Source organism: Aulonocara sp. 'chitande type north' Nkhata Bay, linkage group LG22 (genome assembly GCF_057382095.1).
Source record: "Aulonocara sp. 'chitande type north' Nkhata Bay isolate Kocher_YH1m ecotype deep benthic linkage group LG22, A_spYH_male_GT1.1, whole genome shotgun sequence".
NCBI lineage: Eukaryota > Metazoa > Chordata > Actinopteri > Cichliformes > Cichlidae > Aulonocara > Aulonocara sp. 'chitande type north' Nkhata Bay.
The window spans coordinates 19,825,000-19,846,329 of NC_141364.1; the positions used below are offsets into that span (position 1 = coordinate 19,825,000).

The window sequence follows — 21,330 nt, forward strand, 5'->3', positions numbered from 1 at the left end:
GAAAAAAAAAAAGCCCATTATAAACCATTTTATTTAAACATTTTGAAATAGTCTCAGATTTGATTTGAGAACAGAAATGCAGGAGGAAGAATACACTGCTTCTGGTACCTCCTGTCATCATTTTCTTCTAATTTACTGCAAATCATGAAAGTAAAAATAATTCATACTGGAAAAGTGAGAGTGCACTATAAAAAATGTATTTATCTCACAACACATAGGTGTAAGACGAATAGTGTGTAAGTGTATGTACCAATATCGTACCAAGAGTTCTCCACATACAGCTCTAACTGAAGTGAGAGATTGAGACCACATGCACCCTCAAGTTTCTCTGATAGCAGGCAGATGGGATAATTGGCTTGGGATACACAGTGCCAAGGGGCCTCGTAGGAGATAGAGCTGGAACCATATAGGGAGAGCTGGAAAGTACTAGAATTTCTGAATTCCTGGCAGGGTAATGCAGGGCAGACACTGTGCGATTTTTTTCAGTCGTGCGATTCAGCTCCTGCTCAAACTGTACGATTGACTCGCAGGGGTTAGAAGTTCGTAGGTCACGATGCAGGGTCTCACACTATACGGCCCGATGCTCTGATGCGACCTGAGTGCTCAAACTGTGCATCCATAAACTGAAGGTTATAACAGAAATTCTGTCGCTTGCTCTCCCTCTGTCTTTCACTCACACACCACCACCATCAACTTTGCTAAATTGCTAATTTAAAACATTGATCAGGCAGCTGTGATTGAGCAGCATTGTAAATCCAACTATTTTCACGGTTGTTGTGGCCGTGATAATTTTTTGAGGCCACATCGAAAGGGCTCGGATGAGCTTTCCAAAGTTCTAAAAGTGCCTCCATCGGTTGTGTCCAGATCACACGCTGCACTGCCGTGCTACTCCGTCTTTTTCACCGACTTTTATATGTTTGCGCGTGAGCAGTGTGAGAAGCTGCAGTGACACCCTCACTACGTGACCTATGAACTTCTAACCCCTGCGAGTCAATCGTACAGTTTGAGCAGGAGCTCACGACGGTTGATGAACGGGAGCTGGTCGTGAGGTGTTAATCGCTTCTCGTTACCCCACGTATACTACAGGATGCACGATGAAGGCCAAAATCGGGCCGATCACCAAAACGGTCGCACAACTGAAAAATCGGCTCAAAATGGGCCAAAAATCGCACAGTGTCTGCCCAGCATTAGGGAGTCACTGATTCAGCGACCTTGGTAGAGCTTCAATAATTTGGAGGTGCTTTTTGTCTAGCCTTTTCAGTTTAGTGAACTTGTATTGAAAAAAGAAAAATCCCCTTTGCCATCCTGTGGGATTTTTTGCACCCTTTAAAATAAATTAGGGATAATTTTGACAAGTGTAGTTTAAACAAATTATCAGTTCTCTACCTCAAAGTTTGGGGTTTCCAAATCTCAAACTCTGCTGAGATTGACCATCAAAACATTTTTGGGATGACTTTAAAATAGTCCACATTTTAAAGCCATTTAAAACAAAAGCCCAAAAAAAGTGGGGCGGGTGGCGACCACCACCTGTTCTGAAGATTGACTTAGTAATGACATTTTATCAGCGGAAACAATGTTTACAAGTTAAAAAATAAATGTAATGCAGAATTAATTTTTTTTAGAAAATATTAAAATTACTTTTACCCTAATTTTATTGAATTTACTGAAACCAGTAACTCAATACAGAGCTGTCCCATAATTACATAATCACGTTCTTTCCATCTGTTGAATTAATAACTACTGACTAGCTTAACAGGATAATGTTACTGTGGCTAATATGCCTGGTAGCTAACAAATTAAACTAAAGATTATTGTACACTCACCTGGAAAAAAAAACAAAAAAAAAAAAAAAACCTGCTGCTGCTTGCACTTATTTAAATAAATTATCTGTTAGTGGTGTCTTTTTGGCAGTTGTTTAAGTGTTAAATAGAAATTAAATAGAAATAAAACCTAAAGTGATTAAATTAAGTTGACATGGAGTCAATACTTTCCCCCAGAGTCCTAAGTTCCTCCAGTCTAAATTTAGAGTTTACCAAAAATATACAAGTCACTCTTCCACGGTACACACTTTACTCCTTTGTATCCAATATCCAAATCAGTATCATGCATCGATGCATGCAGACATGGGTAAGTGGGCCTGCTGAAGTTCAGAGCATGTGAATGGAGAAGGAAAGTGATTAAAGTTGGTTACTGGTGCCACTGCCAGATGGGCTGTTCTGAGTATTTCAGAAACTGCTGATCTACTTGGGATTTTTGCAAAAAAAGAGAACTTGGATATTCAAAATAAAAAGAAGATATTCACCAGGAATTTTGCCACATGTTCACGGCTGAATGCATGGTCGTAGCATTCGTGCTCTGACAGCCTCCTCTCACAGAGCAAACACAGAAAATGTGCTTCTGGGGAATTGGGTTCTTTGACATATAAATCATACATCACGATGAACTCGATGCCTGCAATGAAGAGATTAAAAGGAAGAATGAAAACAGCAGTTACAATCTGAGTAAAAATTTATTTCTATAGCACCTTTAGAGATAAACATCCCAAAGGGCTTCAGAACAAAATAGCCAAGCACAAAAACAAAACATTAACCAAACCCAAGTCTCAAATTATTTTATTTTTTTAGCCGTTTCTGTTATAGTGCCAGCATGTTTGGGGGAGACAGACGCCATCAGATCCCCTCTTTAGGGCAAACACGTGTGCGGATCACTATGAATATAAGTATGGATGGGAGCGAGGAAATCTTTTGTTGCACTGTAGAATGGGAGATGTCAGCCTGTGTGTGAAATAAATATCTCAGACTTTCTTGGAATTACTCTCTTTATCATCTCCTTCCTCAACTCAACCAGCATCATTACAGTGGGATACAGAATTGGTGATATTCACTCTCTTCTGAGTCATAATAAGAATATTTTAATAGAGACCTTGACAGTCTTATTCTAGTAGTACTTACCAAGTAGAGGAAATGATTCATTTCCTTGGAGTTTGCTATATGTTTGACAAGGTGGAACTGCAGAGGCATAAACAAAAACAACCAAAAATCATTATTTAAAGAAAAAAAGTTTCAATTTAAAAAACAAAAATCAAAACCAACTTATCACTAACCTTCATTCTTCAAGACCTTGTGCTGTTGTTCAAGTCCCTCCAGTACTGCAGTCAAAACAAAATTTTTTAAATCTTGTTTTTTTGTTTTAATCCCCCCCCCCCTAATAGCAATGTTCACTACAGGGTGCATACAGAATTTTATCAAACACGTAAACATTTCTACATGTTCAAGTTTCAGATTCATCTTTAAAAAAAAAAAAATTTAAAAAAAATGTATTAACATTTCCCTCATCAACAAGCACAGAATGTCTGGCAAATATAAAACAAAAATAAAAGTGTGCAGGCACAGCAGCAGGGTACACAAAAGCCCCCACTTGTTTGCTTCTAATAGACCAGCGGTCCCCAACCTTTTGCGCCACGGACCGGTTTGTGCCTGACGGACCGTCCTTTAAGGAGTCGTGGATAAATACAACAAAATAAAACTAGTACCGGTACCGAAAAAAGAAGACTTATTCATAACACACGTGAAAAGACCCAGGAAAACAGAGTTAATGAAATAACGCTAAGAAAACAAACAAAAAAACGATAAAAACCCTGAAAACCATACATTTCACACCCCAGTCTCAACTCTCGCGGCCCGGTCCCAAATGACTCACGGACCGGCCCGGGGGTTGGGGACCGCTGTAATAGACACACCATGTGCACTATTTTTGATTTTAGAACGGACTGCTCAGCATCTCTGGTCTCTTCCTGTTATTCAATCACTATAGCCAAGTACAGCTTAGCAAAAAAAAAAAAAAAAAAAAAAGGGTATTGCTCAAAGTTACCACAGACCAAAAACAGGATGTTAACCATGAATCACTAGCAACAGTGCAATGTGAGCATGTAGTGGTTAGCACAGTCGCCTTATGCACGAAAGGTCACCCCAGGGTGAGACTGAGCAGAGATACAAACAAACCCAGCCTGTGTGGGCCATGAGCGCCAAGCTCAGATAAATGGGAGGGTTGTGTCAGGATGGGTACCCAGCATACCAAATCAAATATGGATCCACCCCACTCCCAGGGAGGAGCTAAAAGCACCTCTTTCTATAAGCATTGAATTGCATACTTATGTAGGAAGGACACTCATACTCCACAACTGTTTGGTGTATTTTGCATGATTTACAAAATTTTAAACCCAATGTGAAATTTACATATTTATTCAGTACTTATTCACTTTATACTTGAGTAAAATTTATCTGGCAGCATCGATCTACCAAATGTGGCACACCTTTGTTCGGTTTGCCTGATTCTCTATGGCAAGTTTTTTTTGCTGAAGCATTTAACTGCTCAGGCCGAGATCCTGAGCAGAAAAGGTTTTCATTAAGAACTGCCAAAGCTATGCACATCTGTAGCAATCCTTGATGCACGTTTCCCACTTTGGCCAAATACTGTTTTTTTTTTTTTTGCTTCTCATGCTCTGTGAAATATTCAGGTAGTTTGTGGCAAACTTTGAGTGGGCGCTTTGGCAAAAGTGGTCTTTTACCAAAAAAAAAAAAAAAAAAAAAAAAAAAAAAAAGTCTCTTACAGAAATGAACTCTTCCATGCCCACCCCAGTGTACAAATAAACACTCCTGCTTTGTCGCCCCCATTATATTCAGGTCTTATTTGGCACAGTTTTCATCATGTTTTCAGTCATAAAATCTCCTTCTTGAGTCTTAGGTTAAAACACAAGTTTTGTAATCTCCGTATAAGGAGTTGTTTTTCAGAGCAGAGTACTTATTTTTGGTCAAGCCCAAATCATTTTTTCCCCCCCAGTTTGACAGATATGGTCTTGCTCAAATCATTTAGCTAACAAAGTTCTTCTTAACACATGGATCACACAACATCAGAATAAGTAATGAATAACTGAAAGAATGTGCAGCAGGCAGTCAGTTTGGCTGGACAGCCATGTCTTAAAAGACTGCTGGTGGTTCCAAACCCTTTTCATTGGTACTACTGCATTCTTCGGCACCTTCAAACCATATAAACGTTACTTTAGTCTTTTATCTCTAACTTGGATCTCGACAACGACGCCGTCTCATTTTTCAAGTCTGAGAACAAATGTTTTGGAAGTTTGGTTTTTACTTCGACATAACTGAGACCTCACATGAATACTTTTGTGCCTTTCCTAATTTAATTCCCACACCATTTTCTTGATGATTTTTCCTTTCACCTACTACACTAGCTAAACACATCCCTATGTACACATACAACTTCATACAGACATGAGCACACAGACACACAGCATAGGCACAGCCCTGAACACACATACTGACGGCCATATAAAGAACTTCCAGCTTTGGGCACGTTTGCATGCTCAATATATGGTTCTGGTTCAGACCCATCTGTGAATAAATAATTAAAAAAAAAATTGAAGTCTTTTTCATTGTCTGGAGATGGATCTGCAAATTTTGATTTTGCACACTAGATGGTCTTCCTGACTGGGATGGACAAACCAAGGATCTTATGTGTTAACCACTACACTACAGGGAGTGCAGAATTATTAGGCAAATGAGTATTTTGTCCACATCATCCTCTTCATGCATGCTGTCTTACTCCAAGCTGTATAGGCTCGAAAGCCTACTACCAATTAAGCATATTAGGTGATGTGCATCTCTGTAATGAGAAGGGGTGTGGTCTAATGACATCAACACCCTATATCAGGTGTGCATAATTATTAGGCAACGTCCTTTCCTTTGGCAAAATGGGTCAAAAGAAGGACTTGACAGGCTCAGAAAAGTCAAAAATAGTGAGATATCTTGCAGAGGGATGCAGCAGTCTCAAAATTGCAAAGCTTCTGAAGCGTGATCATCGAACAATCAAGCGTTTCATTCAAAATAGTCAACAGGGTCGCAAGAGGCGTGTGGAAAAACCAAGGCGCAAAATAACTGCCCATGAACTGAGAAAAGTCAAGCGTGCAGCTGCCAAGATGCCACTTGCCACCAGTTTGGCCATATTTCAGAGCTGCAACATCACTGGAGTGCCCAAAAGCACAAGGTGTGCAATACTCAGAGACATGGCCAAGGTAAGAAAGGCTGAAAGACGACCACCACTGAACAAGACACACAAGCTGAAACGTCAAGACTGGGCCAAGAAATATCTCAAGACTGGTTTTTCTAAGGTTTTATGGACTGATGAAATGAGAGTGAGTCTTGATGGGCCAGATGGATGGGCCCGTGGCTGGATTGGTAAAGGGCAGAGAGCTCCAGTCCGACTCAGACGCCAGCAAGGTGGAGTACTGGTTTGGGCTGGTATCATCAAAGATGAGCTTGTGGGGCCTTTTCGGGTTGAGGATGGAGTCAAGCTCAACTCCCAGTCCTACTGCCAGTTTCTGGAAGACACCTTCTTCAAGCAGTGGTACAGGAAGAAGTCTGCATCCTTCAAGAAAAACATGATTTTCATGCAGGACAATGCTCCATCACACGCGTCCAAGTACTCCACAGCGTGGCTGGCAAGAAAGGGTATAAAAGAAGAAAAACTAATGACATGGCCACCTTGTTCACCTGATCTGAACCCCATTGAGAACCTGTGGTCCATCATCAAATGTGAGATTTACAAGGAGGGAAAACAGTACACCTCTCTGAACAGTGTCTGGGAGGCTGTGGTTGCTGCTGCACGCAATGTTGATGGTGAACAGATCAAAACACTGACAGAATCCATGGATGGCAGGCTTTTGAGTGTCCTTGCAAAGAAAGGTGGCTATATTGGTCGCTGATTTGTTTTGGTTTTGTTTTTGAATGTCAGAAATGTATATTTGTGAATGTGGAGATGTTATATTGGTTTCACTGGTAAAAATAAATCATTGAAATGGGTATATATTTGTTTTTTGTTAAGTTGCCTAATAATTATGCACAGTAATAGTCACCTGCACACACAGATATCCCCCTAAAATAGCTAAAACTAAAAACAAACTACAAACTACTTCCAGAAACATTCAGCTTTGATATTAATGAGTTTTTTGGGTTCATTGAGAACATGGTTGTTGTTCAATAATAAAATTATTCCTCAAAAATACAACTTGCCTAATAATTCTGCACTCCCTCCTCCCCCCAAAAAAGGTCATTTAATATAGTTCTGTTAACATGCTCATTCCTGAACAGATCATTTTTCTTTGTTTTAATCAAAGAACCTGGGAAAAAAAAAAAAAAAAAAAAAAAAAAACCCAACCTGGTTTAAATAATCAACAGAACACAAAACTGCACAATGGTCATAGTGTTGCTCTGAGGTTCAGTATTGTTTGTGTGAATAGAACCTTTCTACTTTATTACAATGCCTTGCATTAAACTAAAGCTGTCTGTATATATATAAAAAAAATATATAGTTATAGTTCTTACCTTTTCCAAAAGTAGGAGGGCTGAGCCTGTAAAATACTGACCATGGCATATCAAGAACCTGGGAAACAAAGATTACATTGTAATATAATATATTTTAAAAACAAACAAAAAACAGAAAAATTTAATGATAGAGTCAGCAGGAAATGATTCCCCTTACATTAACGGGTGTTTTTAAAAATTTGGGATTTTCCTGCTTTAATTTTGAAACATATCTTCTGTTAGGTTTTGTATTGTTGATTGTCATTTATGCTTAGAAATATCTACTTATATATGCTTAGAGTTTTATAATTAGTTGTAGATTGGTAGAGGTTTGATCCTTGATAGTCTGCAAAGACTTTGTGTGCATTAGAGAGCACTCTGGGAGCATGGGAGAGGTCGTACCTTCTCTTATTGTTTTATGGTAGAATAAACGTGGCTATATCTGTTTTAGGCTAAGTGCCTTTTGTTTAGATGAACTGCTGGACTTCCAGACCAGCAGGTTTTGGGAAGTCATTTATGGGGACACACTCTGACCCCCCCCCCCAACACACACAGGCAAGGTACTCTTTGTGCGTGTGTACACGTCGTATGTTAATGAACCTATGCATATTCATGTAACCTCAATAAAAGAGCAGTGTTACGGGGGAGCGGACGAGAGCAACTGGGGTCAAGCAAAGGAACGGCGTTTGTCTGGTTCTCTCCCGTGCACGAGAAACATGAAGAACTTTGCCTACGTCGTGTCTTGCTTTGCTGTGTAATTATATTGTCTTCAACGTTCCAACGAATAGGTTCAAGCTACAAACCTATCATCTTCATTCACATAAAGTGAATGTTAGTTCAGTTTTAATTTCTGGATTTATAAAAAGAGCTGAGCCCCCTTGGTTCATTAATTTGCATTTTACCTTCAGAACCACCTCCTTTGGTCTTGCCTCAATCTCTTCCTCCCACGCCTTTGCCTTTAGTGTTTGATCATCCTGCAGATTCTCCCAGCCGAAAGGCAGCCGCCAGGGATTCTCAAACAGCTAAGAGTAGAAGACAAGAGTCGCTCATTACAAACTGTATGTTTCATCACAGCCCGTCTATGTAATATAGAGTACTGTGCGATCAGGGGCGTGAGCTGCCCCTAATTTCTTGATTTTGTAAGGAAAGCTATGAACTAAATGTAGGAATTAATGTGATACTTGTGATATCAGTACACTGGAGCAACAGCCCAAATAAAAATATAATTTCAGCTACATCACTGTCGCTTATACTAATCAATGCAGTAAATAATAACTTAAAACCTCACCAGTGTGTGCACAACATGTTTTCGGGAGTTTAAGTGTGGCTCAATCAAGGACTGACAGACACACTCCTGACAAGCAAAGCATATGTAAAAAGGCTCTGCATCAACTTCTGTGGTAATGCAGGACACAATCAAGGTTGTACCTAAAAGAAAAACAGAAACCAAAACACAAAATTATATCAAACATTTTTCAAATCTACCGTATGAAAACACAGCGAGCAAACTTACCAATGGCTGGCTGTTTTTTCTTGAAGCACTCCATGACATACAAGTGTAAGTGAAGGAAAAAGTGAGCTGTGATAAAGAGAATGAATTGAGCAACAGCAGAAGGCCATCTGTGACTTTTCTAAAATACAACTATACAAATATGTGAAAATAATGAGTTCCGTGATAGCAAATCAAATACGTATGTGTACCTTTTTTCTCATAGCCTTCAATTCCTTCTGTTGTAAGAAGAAAAGAAAAAAGTTAAGATCTAATTTGAACTCTTATTACACAAAACATGAAAAAGAAAAGTACCTTCAAAGAGTTTCCACAACATCTGGAGAAGATCAAAACAGAGTTTTTACTACACGTTTAATTAGCAAATCTCAAAAAAAAAAAAAAAAAAAAAAAAACACTAAGAAAATCAAAACAGTCACTGTACCTCCCTGTGTCTTGGATTTGACAGATGATTGAGATATTGAGATATGTTTTTCAACATCAGACCGCAGTCCTGTTGCAAAGAGACAGATGTGAAACAAGACTGTCCAGACAGTCGGTGCATTGGAAATTTAATTTTTTTTATAAAAAAAAAAAAAAAAAAAAGCAGCCAGCGGTACAGCAGCAACATAAAGGCTATTAAGGACAAATTATCACCTGACACAGCAGTTTACATCTTGGGTAGTATGCGCGCAGCTCTGAAGGTTCGCTTGCAGGGGCCGACTCATTTTTGACAGCATGATACTCTGAAAAGAGAAAGTATTGTAATGACATTAAAACCTTCAAAACAGTTTTTTTTTTAAAGGACATAAAAACATGGATTTTCTGTCAACTGATTTCTTTAATGAACTTATTTTGTTTTGGTGAATTTTTGGCAGGTCCTAAATTTTGTCTTCTTTAGACAGTGTGTCAGTTTATTATACTAACTTATTATGCTGCCATTTTACACACGTGTCCACCTTAGTGTGTGTCTGTGGCCCACATTTAGGTGAAGCGGTGTGGCAGCTCGATTGGTGCCGATATAGTCTCGGTGAGCCAACTGTGTGGTTTATGTTCTTAACTATAACCAGTTTTCACTTAATTAGAAGTACAGATGCACTGCATAGACCAGAGTATTGGGACAGACCTGTCATCAAATTCAGGTGTTTTCAGTTGCATTGCCACAGCTGTATCAGATCAACTGATTAGCCATGCAATCAAACATATGAACACTTGTGAACGAACAGGGCGCTTTCTGGAGCTCACTGGATTTGAACGTGGTACTGGAATAAGAGGAACTTGTTACAGCTGGTATGCTTGGGAAAAGTCTTCCCTGCTAGATATTCAGCTGTAAATTGTGTTGTTGCAAAGTGACAGCATTCAGCATTATTGGTAAAAAATGCTTTTCTGTCACAGATTTGCTCTCATTTTCCTACTGATACAGAGTATACAGCATTCAGATAGAATATATAGAGTAAAATTACAAATAGTCATATTGGCTACAGGTAGCTGAAAACTCTACACATGTACAGTAACAAAATATACTTTTACTTCAATTTGAACATCTCCAAGTTTGACATAGCTGTGCTGAACACAGCAGTTACTCAAGTCTGATAGCATAAGACTCCCTGATACATTACCCAGCTTCTCCCCTGGTTTGATGGCTGGTTTCAAGCTGCACTTCTTGATATATTCCAGGGTCGTCAAAGCTACAAGATCAATTGGCACAACATTACTCTACACTGCACTAAAAAGCCAGTTTGTGCAGATGAATAAACCCTAAACCAAGGTTTAAAATTAGACACCCACCTTCTGTGTAGCTTTTAAAGTTTACGGACTTGAATTCAGCGGGCTCCAGGCTCACTTGCTACAGCAACAAAATAAATAAAATTGTATTTTCACATTAAGAAAAATTAACGCCTCCAATCATCTTAAAAGCCTGCATAGAAACCTCACATATACATACTTTCAAATCATTTTTTCCATGAATCTTCTCCGCCTGCTTTGCCAAGTCAAGCATCATGGATTCAAAGGAGGGATTGTACAGCGAGTAGCACTCTTTTGACAACAATGTAGAGGGATGCCACACTTTCTGCAAAGACATTCAAAGTAATTTACATATTACTCCCCACCTTTCTACAATGAAGGCCAAACATGGCTGTTCTTACATATCGTTACAGAGTCGCAGGAATGACAGAGCACCACAGGTACATTCATATGGGGGAAGAAAAAAAAAAAAAAAAAAAGTACACTCAATCAAAATGGAAATAACTTTCCCATTTTATCTGCACAAGAAAATAATGGCTGTTCTGTGAAAATCACATTAAGCTAGATGCAGTAATTCAAGCAAGTTAGCGCGATAGATATTAAAATGACCACACACACACACACACACACACACAGGTCATGAGCATGAGCCCAGCACAGAGCTGATATACTCAAACTGTCAAACAATAAATAACCAAACCGGCATGTCCTTGGACAGTGCACGCAGGCACAGAAAAAAGGAAACTCCCTACCACCCAGCCAACCAGAGATTCAAACCAATGAACTTTGTTACGCAGCACTCAGTTCCCCACCACTCTGTCTTGTAAATCTTTCTACTGACAGTGAAGTCATTCAGATTGGCCTGAGGCTTTTAACCCACTTTTCATCAACTGGCTGCCACAAGAGCAGATCAACCGATACAAAACCTCCAAATTTCATTGCTAAAAGCAACTCACAGTCCTTGTATCTACATCAGAAAGAGACGACTGCACATTTGATTTGTAAAGGAAGTATGCTGGGAAAAGCCTTCGTTTTAAAAAGCAAGTACACTTTAAGTATAAACTATAGTTTACCAGTGAACGCAGGCAAACAGACAAATCAAAGACAGAGTTGGTTACCCATCATAGTAACAGTAAGTCGTTTAAAGCAGAGGAACCTCGTGAACTATAAAACTGAAAACGTGGTAAAAATACAATGGACTGCCTCTGCCTCAGGGCTGGGCATGTGGCAGATGTAAACGCTCTAAGAAGTGTCTCAAAGATAAGAGACTGTTGTGGAACGGTCTGGTGAGTCGAGTGCAGCTGGGCTGAGAGGCAGAGCTGGAAGGCAAAGACGAATCCTCTGGACACAGGACAGGCAAATGCTTGAAATCTGCCTGAAGATGCTCCTCTAAACGGAGGTCACGGACCATATCACCCTCTGGAGCCAGAAGGCGGCTGGCCATGTGAGACGACACCTGCCATCAGTTTTGCTCCAATGATGCTGAGGACAGGTGAAAGTTGGAAGGGACACAAAGGAAGGGAGGATTTAGGAAGAGAGAGAGTTGAGATCCAAAGGGACAGAATCTTTTTGGAAGGTTTGATGCAAATAGTAGTGGAAGCATTCCCCATATAGGGGATTCCTGGGAATTATGAAGGGAAGCTGAAAGATTCTTTGCAAGCTGATAAAAAGGAAGCTAGCAGGCTGGAACCAACAAACTGGAGGCTCGGGGCTTGACTGGAAAGGAGACCATCGTTGGCTTCAAAAGTCACTGGAATATTCCAAAACGAGCACAAAAGGCACCCATCTGTCACATGCGGGTATTCTAAAAACCTGAGCTTAGAAAAAATTACCAATACAGTGGGCTTCAGTTTGCGTTGAATCTCTTCAGGGATGTTAATGCTGGAGAAGAGACTTCTCCTTGAAGACAGCACCTTCTCGGCTCTCTGCAGGAGCAATCCACGGTCCGCTGTATCCATTGTTTGCCAAATTGTTCTGTGACCAGCTCAGTTCAAACAGACGATCCACATGCAATTCCAAAAGGAACTTAACAAAAAGCGAGCTTCTCTTTCAGAAAGCTGATACAAAAACCACTTGGTCAAGTAAAACATAGCAAGAGAGCCAAAAGGGAAAACAAAACACAACAGGTGAAAACAAGTAATCCCCAAAGAAAACCAACACCAAACAGGAACACACAAGGAAAAAAATCTGAACCAGGAATGGCTGGAAAGTTTGAGTACTGAATCATACACAAACAATCTAGCAAATGAGATGGGCAAATCAAGAAACTTATACACAGGGGGGGCTGATTGGATAATCAACCACATGTGTGAAAGATACAAAAGCAGGAGTAACCATATGTAGACACAAAGGGTAAGGAATTTACAAAATAAAACAGGAAGTCGTTTGAAGTGATGTCACAGAGGGACACAGAGTGACTTTGGTGGGTGGAGGGAGTGAACCAAACATAAATCAAATCTGAAATCAAAGCCTAGATTTCAATCTCAAGCAAACTGGTGCCAAAGTGGTTGACACTACCGCGAAGCAGTCGCAAGAAGATCTTTCTGATGAAAAGGGTATTATTGACTTCTGAGGTGGAAAAAGTGTGCTTAATTTCTTTTATTAATAAATTTATATCTATTGATCATTTTGCTGACTGACTGAAAGAGTCTAGCAGTGATGTTCAAGCGTACCACAATTAGGTCCAGGAGCTGAATCAAAGAATCGTATTTGCTTGACGTAAAATTGTAAATAAATAAATAAATACTGTCATCACCCACCCCACAGATGGGTCTTTGTTTTTCCAGTGGTATCACAAATTCAGTTTCTTGATGCATGCTCAATCATCCAGGTAAGTAAATCACCAAAGGTTGATTCTGTTCATCTGGACGTAGCGTTTTCAGAGGAAGAAACGTTTCGTCACTTATCCAAGTGACTTCTTCAGTCTCAGCTGACTGCAGGTTTCCCCAATCTTATAAACAGTACATTTGCACAATGACTGAAGCCAGCCCACTGAAGGAACAATGGGCTGGGAGGTCAGTTTTTTCATCAATAATTATGCAAATTCTCACAACCATTGATCAACAACCACTGATCAAAGCCCACTGATCAATGGCCATGAGTACCATTCACAAACCAAGTGTGTTTCCTTTTAGAACGGTCTTAATTCCACCTACTTCACATACAAGTGTCAGTTCTACAGGCAGAAACAGGTATGTGGATGACACCTGGGTGAAAATCAAATCTCAGGACATACCACATTTCACGGATCACATTAACTCGGTGGATCGACACATCAAATTCACCAGGGAGGATATGAAAAGTGGCAGGTTAGCCTTCTTAGGCTGTGAGATTTCCATCAGTAATGGGGGACCTCTAAAAGCTGATGTGTACCGTAAACCTACACATACAGATCAGCATTTAAGGTTTGACACTCATCATCCACTGGAACATAAACTGGGTGTCATTAGGATGTTACAACATAGAGCGAACACCATCCCCACAGACACAGTGGCCAGGGAAGAAGAGGAACCTCACACCAAGAAGGCCCTGAGTAAATGTGGTTATCCCAGCTGGACTTTTGTCAAAGCTGGGAAGGCGCCAAAAGAAAGCTCCAGCCAATCCATGAGAGAAGGACAACCGCTGCCAAAGCGAAAACCTGTAGTGATCCCTTATGTTAAGTCTAATTGTTGAATGTGTCATTGTGTTTCTTAAATTTGTAAAGTTATAGTTCAATCTATAGGATCAAGACATTCCTTTGTCTCTGACCACCTCTCCAGCCACTCCATGCTGGGGGAGGCTTTATCACAAGCACATCCCTTGTGAAGATTCTGTTTGATGTTAATTCCTGCTTTTATGATCCTTTTGGTGAGCAGGAAGTCACGCACACAGAGACACACGCACACACACAGTACCTTGTCTTTGTAACCAAGGGGGGGGTGCTTTTGCTGTGATGTGTATTGTAACAGTTGTCAATAAAAAGGCGACGAGGACAGCTGCTCTTTGAAGGATTTGGGCTAGAGATAGGTGAGGAGTGTGAGCTCAGTGTGAGTTAGTCTTGTAGTTTAATTTGAAGATGAAGAGTTTGAAAGTCTGCATGATGACGCATCCACTCATATCTCAAATCTTAACTTCCCATTACATCAGCCCGACTACTTCAAATCATCTGATTGCCTTCTAAACAACTCAGCTGAACTCTCAAACTGTACAATTTGAAATCCTCTAAGTTACAACTCATCTCAAGCAATTAACTTAATTAATATGGTCTTTGATGCCACTGCTACTTACAAAATACCAAAAGATGTGGTCAAAGCTCAGGACGTGTTTGATGATCACGTGGGCGCCGACTGTTAGGCCGCAGAGCGTGCAGAGGTAATGCTTCTTCTCATCTGCTCCGACACAAACGCACTCGACGAGGTGCTGCATGCCTGTAAGATCACGATGACACAGATAGTTTAGAGGAGAGGGAACCAGTTTGTCAAACTCTGCCTCGCTGGTATGTCAAGGACGAAAAAAGAGATTGTTAATCATGCTGTTGAAGTGCTCCAAAAAAAAAAAGAGCATTCTTTTACTTGAGCAAATGAATGAATGAGTTTATTTGAAAACAAATATGGCTTTGTTATTTTGGTGGTTGTTACTGACCAAGAAGCGGATGTTTCCTGTTGCTGTCTTTCTGGTAAGCCAGGATCGTCATCTTCCCTGGCTTGAAAGCTAAGAGGGAAAATGATTAGATTCAAGTGATTAAACACTGACTGAAAGACAGTAATAAAGAGTAAATGTGAACAGATATATATTTGGTAAATAAAGGTGCCACAACAAGATAAATGACAAAGCTTTGAGTCATAATATGAAAACAAACCACGTAATGTGGCTTAAACATGATATGTGCGATACCATGAAGAGTGTCAGACTAGCCACAAAACAGACTTTGTGGTGAAGATGATTTCTATTGAGAAAAACCACCTCTGAAAACAGCAGATGGCAGCAGTTGTGATTCTAATTAATCAGATGTTAAAACACTGAATTCACAACTTGATTGATCAGTGAGAAAAAAAAAAGTGCACAAACCTTGAATCAGCTTGAGAAGCTTCTCATTTTCACCTAGAGTGAGCATCACTGCAAAGAAGATTCAGATCATTTTCAGCAGTGCAAAACTAAATAAAACTGTCACACAAACACTACATGGATCGATCTTATACCTTCTGAGTAGGTGCTGCTTTTAAGCTTTTCCATAAGACGATCAGGTAAATGCAGCATCTGCAGAGAGAAAATGCAGAATATAACTGTAGAACTGAACAGTAGCTATAAAAAATAAAAACACTTTTGTGATCAGCCTGCATTTCTTAAGATATTTTCGTATACCAGATAAAAACAGAGTGATCCACCTGATAGACAAACAAACCAATTTCCCTAATTTTTTTTTTTTTTTTTTACTAGAAATCAAAAGGGTTATGTGCTGGATATACAGCAACTGACACTTTATTAGGCATATCTTGTTAGTATCAACTTGCCCCCTGCCACTGCAAATCTCTTGGACAAGTCTGTATAAACCCTAGAGGCAGTCATGTGGGAAAATCCCAGCAGATCAGCAGCTTTAAAACACCTGAACTAGCCAGTCTGGCACCAGCAACCACACCATATGTTCTGTCTACATGCATAAATGAACCGAGTTACTGCCATGTGATTGGCTGAAGAAATACTCCTTCATCTCTTTGCTCTTGAATGCTTTGCTTCTTATATTGATTTTTATGCTGATTTTTTCCCTTTTTTCCGTGTGAGCTTACCTGCGATAACTTCTGGACACTTGTAGATCATTAGGACTAGAGTGTTCTTAACAGAAACAGCAACATTTTATGGTTACCTTATCCTCAGCGCTCCGTGTGTCTGTGGCCTAGACACAGCTGAAGCCTGATTACAGCGTCTGGGCACCGAGCAGCCTCAATAGCCTGGAAAGGTGCTAACCGCTAGGCTAACTAGCAACAAGATGCCTTCCCTCTCCACAGATGACTACCACAGCCTCCTGCAGAAGATTGCAGTACTGGAGACAAAAATTCATCGCTTAGAAGTAAACGTGGAGGTAAATGGACTGTGTGGAAATGAAACAACCTTGCCTTTGATTCAAAACAATGGCGATGAGCAAGCTAGTACACAGCTAAGGAGCACAGATAACATGACCAAGAAAGTAGACTCTGTGCATTATTATAAATCCTCAAGTGATAATCCCCCCTTAGACTGTCTTGGTGCAAAACCAAGACATAAATCATGTCTCCTGGAAGGGGGAGGACGTATCACAGGCAGGGCACAGCGAGCTGAAATCTCTGAAACCGACTGGCCTTCACTTCCTACGAGTCAGAGAAGCTCTTCTACCCCTGTATACAGGAGGAAACAGGACTGGACAACCGTGAATAGGAAGGTTAACAACAAACCTCCAAAACAACTGAATGTGAAACTGCAGAACAGATTTGCTCCACTATCAAAGGACCCTGGATCTATATCGGACAACCATCCATCTAAAAGCAGCGAAATAAGGTCTGAAAATCTGTTGAAAAGTGAAAGGCCACAGGGAAAGCTAAAGGCTAGGCCTGAAACTCTGATTGTGGGTGACTCTGCTGTAAAGGATGTACAAAGGATGTGCGGTAAGAACACTAAAGTCCTCTGCTTTCCTAACGATATGGTCAACAACCTGAAGGAGAAAATTCTTCAAATTGCAGATGAATATCCAACTGTGACAAACATTGTTCTGCATACAGGGTCAAACGATGTGTCCAAACAACAGTCGGAGGTTCTGAAACGGGACTTTACTGGATTATTAAATACTGTAAACTCTCTGAATGCAGCTGTATTCATCAGTGGACCTGTACCGCCGGTCAGAGGAGGAGACGAGAGATTCAGCAGGTTGTTTACACTGAATAAATGGCTTATATCAGCATGTGCTGACCACTCAGTGCATTTTATCGACAACTTTAATATTTTTTGGGAACGCAGGCATCTGTTCAAAGCAAATGGATTTAATTTTAACAAGTCAGGGGTGAAACTGTTCACCTCCAACTTGTTTTATTCCATACGTCATCCATCTGTGCTTGGTGCCAAGGCTGAGATAAACGAGGAGTTATCTCATAAAGAGGAACAAACAGTACTCCAAGAACAGACAAAGCCCAGCAGAAACCTTGAGGAGGAGCTCCATTTGCCCCCACCCGGGAAGAGCCTCAGAAAGGAGAGACATCTAAGGCAAGAAGAGGGGTCCCTATTTGCCTCCAACTCTCTCAACAACACCAACGACCAGGACAAGGGACCACGACCTTCCCCAGTCCCCCAAACCCCTGACAGGCCATCACCCTCCTCCCCCTCCCTTTCTCCCTCCTCCCCACACCTGAAATTCACTGAGGAGATGATGGAGCGGGTCAATGCTGGGCTCAGATCTACTCCCCGTCCCAATCCCTTTTTGTCCCCCATAAACCCCCCACCAGAGCGGCCAAAGGTTCGCCATCGAGCCCCACCCTCAACAGAGCAATCGAAGTCACATTGCCCAGCCTCGCCCCCCTTAGTTCCTCTTCATGCCCTGTCTCCGCAGTCTGATATGTGATATGTGAAGGGTCCGGGCTGTGAGGATTATGGCAGTGATGACTTTTCCCAGGAGAAGCTGGGACCCTGTTTACTAGAAGGTTTTAAAATTTCTGTACTTTTAGGTGACAGGAGACATGTGGCCTGGTCAAAACACAGAGAGCTGCACTCTAAAAGATCTTTAAACATAGTAAACATACCTTGTGTGCCACAGACTGCTCCCAAACACGAGGGGACAAGTAATACCTCTAAAACACTTAAGTTGGCTTTATTAAACATTAGATCTCTAGCTGGGAAAACATTTTTAATTAATGATTTAATCACTGAGCACAGCCTTGATTTTATGTTTTTAACTGAAACTTGGTTGGACCAAAGTAACAGTGGAGCTGTTCTCATCGAGACGACCCCTCCTAACTACAGTTTTATCAGTGAGGTCAGGGCGAGCAGGAGAGGAGGAGGGGTTGCTGTCTTATTTAATGAATCATTTCAATGTAGGCAGCTATCTCCTGGAAGTTTTCAGTCTTTTGAATATGTGGCTTTACAGCTGAAGGCCCCATCCAAAGTTGTGTTTCTTAATGTTTACAGGCCTCCCAAATACTGCACAGACTTTTTTAATGACCTCAGTGAACTGCTGTCTGTGATCTGTGTTGATTTTGACTGTGTAATTATTGCTGGGGATTTTAACATTCATGTGGACAACCCTCAGGACAAAGGGACTAAAGACCTGAGTAACACTCTGGGCAACTTTGGGCTGACTCAGCATGTAACAGAGGCCACACATAATAGAGGACACACTCTTGACCTACTGATCTCCAAAGGCCTGAGCATTTCAAAGGTTACTGTGTCTGATGTGGGCCTGTCTGATCATTACTGTGTTTTCTTTGAAAGTAAAATCTCAGCCCACACAAATATATCAACAACAGTGATCACAAAACGGTGTATAACTGAACACAGTAGTGCAATTTTTAACCAGGTCTTCCCATTAACACCTGACCTGCCCAGAGGGTCAGTCAATGAGCTCGTCAATAGCTTCAATGCTAACATGTTAAATGTAATGGACACTATTGCTCCCATTAAGGTGAAGGTTATCTCTGGAAGGAAAAAGTCTCCATGGAGAAACTCCACACTGGTGAAAAATGAAAAAAGAGAGTGTAGGAAAGCTGAGCGCAGATGGAGAAAAACAAACCTCCAGGTTCATTATGACATTTATAAAGAGAAACTTCACAATTATAATTTACAACTGAGGAATGCAAGAAGATCCTACTTCTCTGACATCATCACTAAAAACAGCCATAATGCTCGGGTCTTATTTTCTACAGTTGACAGGCTAACAAACCCCCCTGTGTCAGTGGCAGCTGAACTTCATTCGACCATGGCCTGCAATGACTTTGCCAAATTCTTCACTGAAAAAATCCAAAAAATTAGACAAGCAATTGGTACATCAACAGCAGATCCAGGATATGTACTGTGTCCACCAAAAAACTGTTTAAACACCATGAAACAGTTTCAACCTATTAACAGCAAAGACCTGGAGGACATCTTAGGTCAACTGAACTCCTCCTCCTGCTGTTTAGATGTCCTGCCAACAAGTTTTTTCAAAAAGGTCTCAAAGACTTTAGAGTCAGACCTGTTACAGATCGTCAACTTTTCTTTATTATCAGGTGTGTTTCCAGAATCACTAAAAACTGCTGTAATCAAACCTATACTGAAAAAGGACAATCTTGACAAGACACAAATGAACAACTACAGGCCGATCTCAAATCTCCCGTTTTTAAGTAAGATCATTGAAAAAGCAGTTTCCCAACAGCTCAGTTACTTCTTAAAACAGAATAATTGCTACGATGCCTTCCAGTCAGGTTTTAGACAGAACCACAGCACTGAAACCGCTCTGACCAAAGTGTTTAATGACATATGTCTGAATACAGACAGTGGAAAAATGTCAGTCCTAGTTTTACTGGATCTCAGTGCAGCATTTGATACAGTTGACCACAACATATTACTCAAACGACTGGAGAACTGGACAGGTCTTTCAGGAACTGTACTAAACTGGTTCAAAACATACGTAGAAAACAGGAAATACTTTGTATCAATAGGTAACTTCACATCTGAGCAGACAAGTATCACATGTGGAGTTCCCCAAGGTTCCATCTTGGGACCCCTTCTGTTTAACATCTACATGCTCCCACTGGCACAGATTATAAACAACAACAAAATAAACTATCACAGCTATGCAGATGACACACAAATATATATCACAATGTCACCAGGAGACCGAGGCCCTGTACAGGCTCTTGGTAAATGCATTGAGGAAATCAATGACTGGTTGTGCCACAATTTTCTCCAGCTAAACAAAAACAAAACTGAGGTAATAGTCTTTGGCGCCAAAGAAAAACGATTACAGGTCACCAGAGAACTTCAATCTATACATCTAAAAACCACAAACCAGGCGAGAAATTTGGGTGTAGTGATGGATGCGGACCTAAACTTAGAAAAACACATTAAGACAATAACAAAGTCAGCTTACTATCACCTCAAGAATATATCAAGGATAAAAGATCTGATGTCTCAACAGGACCTGGAAAAACTAGTCCATGCATTCATCTTTAGTAGGCTTGATTACTGTAACAGCATCTTTACAGGTCTACCTAAAAGAAATCAGTCAGACAACTACAGCTCATTCAGAACTCTGCTGCTCGAGTCCTCACTAAGACCAAAAAAGTGGACCACATCAGTCCAGCTCTGAGGTCCTTACACTGGCTGCCTGTCCGTCAGAGGATAGACTTTAAAGTTCTGATGCTGGCCTATAAAGCTCTGAATGGTTTAGGACCAAAATACATCAATGACCTCCTGACCCAGTATGAACCATCCAGATCCCTCAGGTCATCTGGATCCGGTCTTTTATCAGTTCCCAGAGTCAGAACCAGACACGGAGAAGCTGCATTCAGCTTTTATGCTCCTTATATCTGGAACAAACTCCCAGAAAGCCTCAGATCAGCTGAAACACTCAGTTTATTTAAATCCAGGTTGAAGACTCACCTGTTCTCAGCTGCATTTGAATAAAGCACCAAATCCACACTTTAAGCTTAAATTTCAAAACTTACATTTAACTACTGATTTTATCTACTGTTCTGATTTTATCTGTTTTGATTTTATATACTGTTGTTTGTTTGTTTGTTAATTAGT

The 21,330-nt window shown here is 40.5% G+C and overlaps 1 protein-coding gene across 5 annotated transcripts in view; it reads right to left on the minus strand.

The window, feature by feature from the left end:
* The window catches only part of LOC147304078 (uncharacterized), a 58,534-nt gene that overhangs the window by 13,911 nt on the left and 23,293 nt on the right, over nt 1-21,330 (minus strand). For 3 of the 5 annotated variants that reach the window (XM_086279767.1, XM_086279765.1, XM_086279764.1), the window contains 18 exons: nt 15,786-15,843; nt 15,655-15,702; nt 15,229-15,297; nt 14,875-15,014; nt 10,808-10,933; nt 10,651-10,708; nt 10,482-10,550; nt 9,520-9,608; nt 9,308-9,376; nt 9,181-9,202; nt 9,078-9,104; nt 8,890-8,955; nt 8,665-8,804; nt 8,279-8,398; nt 7,398-7,455; nt 3,104-3,148; nt 2,952-3,008; nt 2,303-2,451 (listed from right to left, as the gene is read on the minus strand). In XM_086279767.1, coding sequence (XP_086135893.1) covers nt 2,303-2,451; nt 2,952-3,008; nt 3,104-3,148; nt 7,398-7,455; nt 8,279-8,398; nt 8,665-8,804; nt 8,890-8,955; nt 9,078-9,104; nt 9,181-9,202; nt 9,308-9,376; nt 9,520-9,608; nt 10,482-10,550; nt 10,651-10,708; nt 10,808-10,933; nt 14,875-15,014; nt 15,229-15,297; nt 15,655-15,702; nt 15,786-15,843 — 1,410 coding nt within the window. Of the gene's footprint in view, nt 1-2,302; nt 2,452-2,951; nt 3,009-3,103; nt 3,149-7,397; nt 7,456-8,278; nt 8,399-8,664; nt 8,805-8,889; nt 8,956-9,077; nt 9,105-9,180; nt 9,203-9,307; nt 9,377-9,519; nt 9,609-10,481; nt 10,551-10,650; nt 10,709-10,807; nt 10,934-12,440; nt 12,843-14,874; nt 15,015-15,228; nt 15,298-15,654; nt 15,703-15,785; nt 15,844-21,330 lie in introns of those variants that run through there. The other 2 variants (XM_086279766.1, XM_086279768.1) reach the window with 2 other exon arrangements.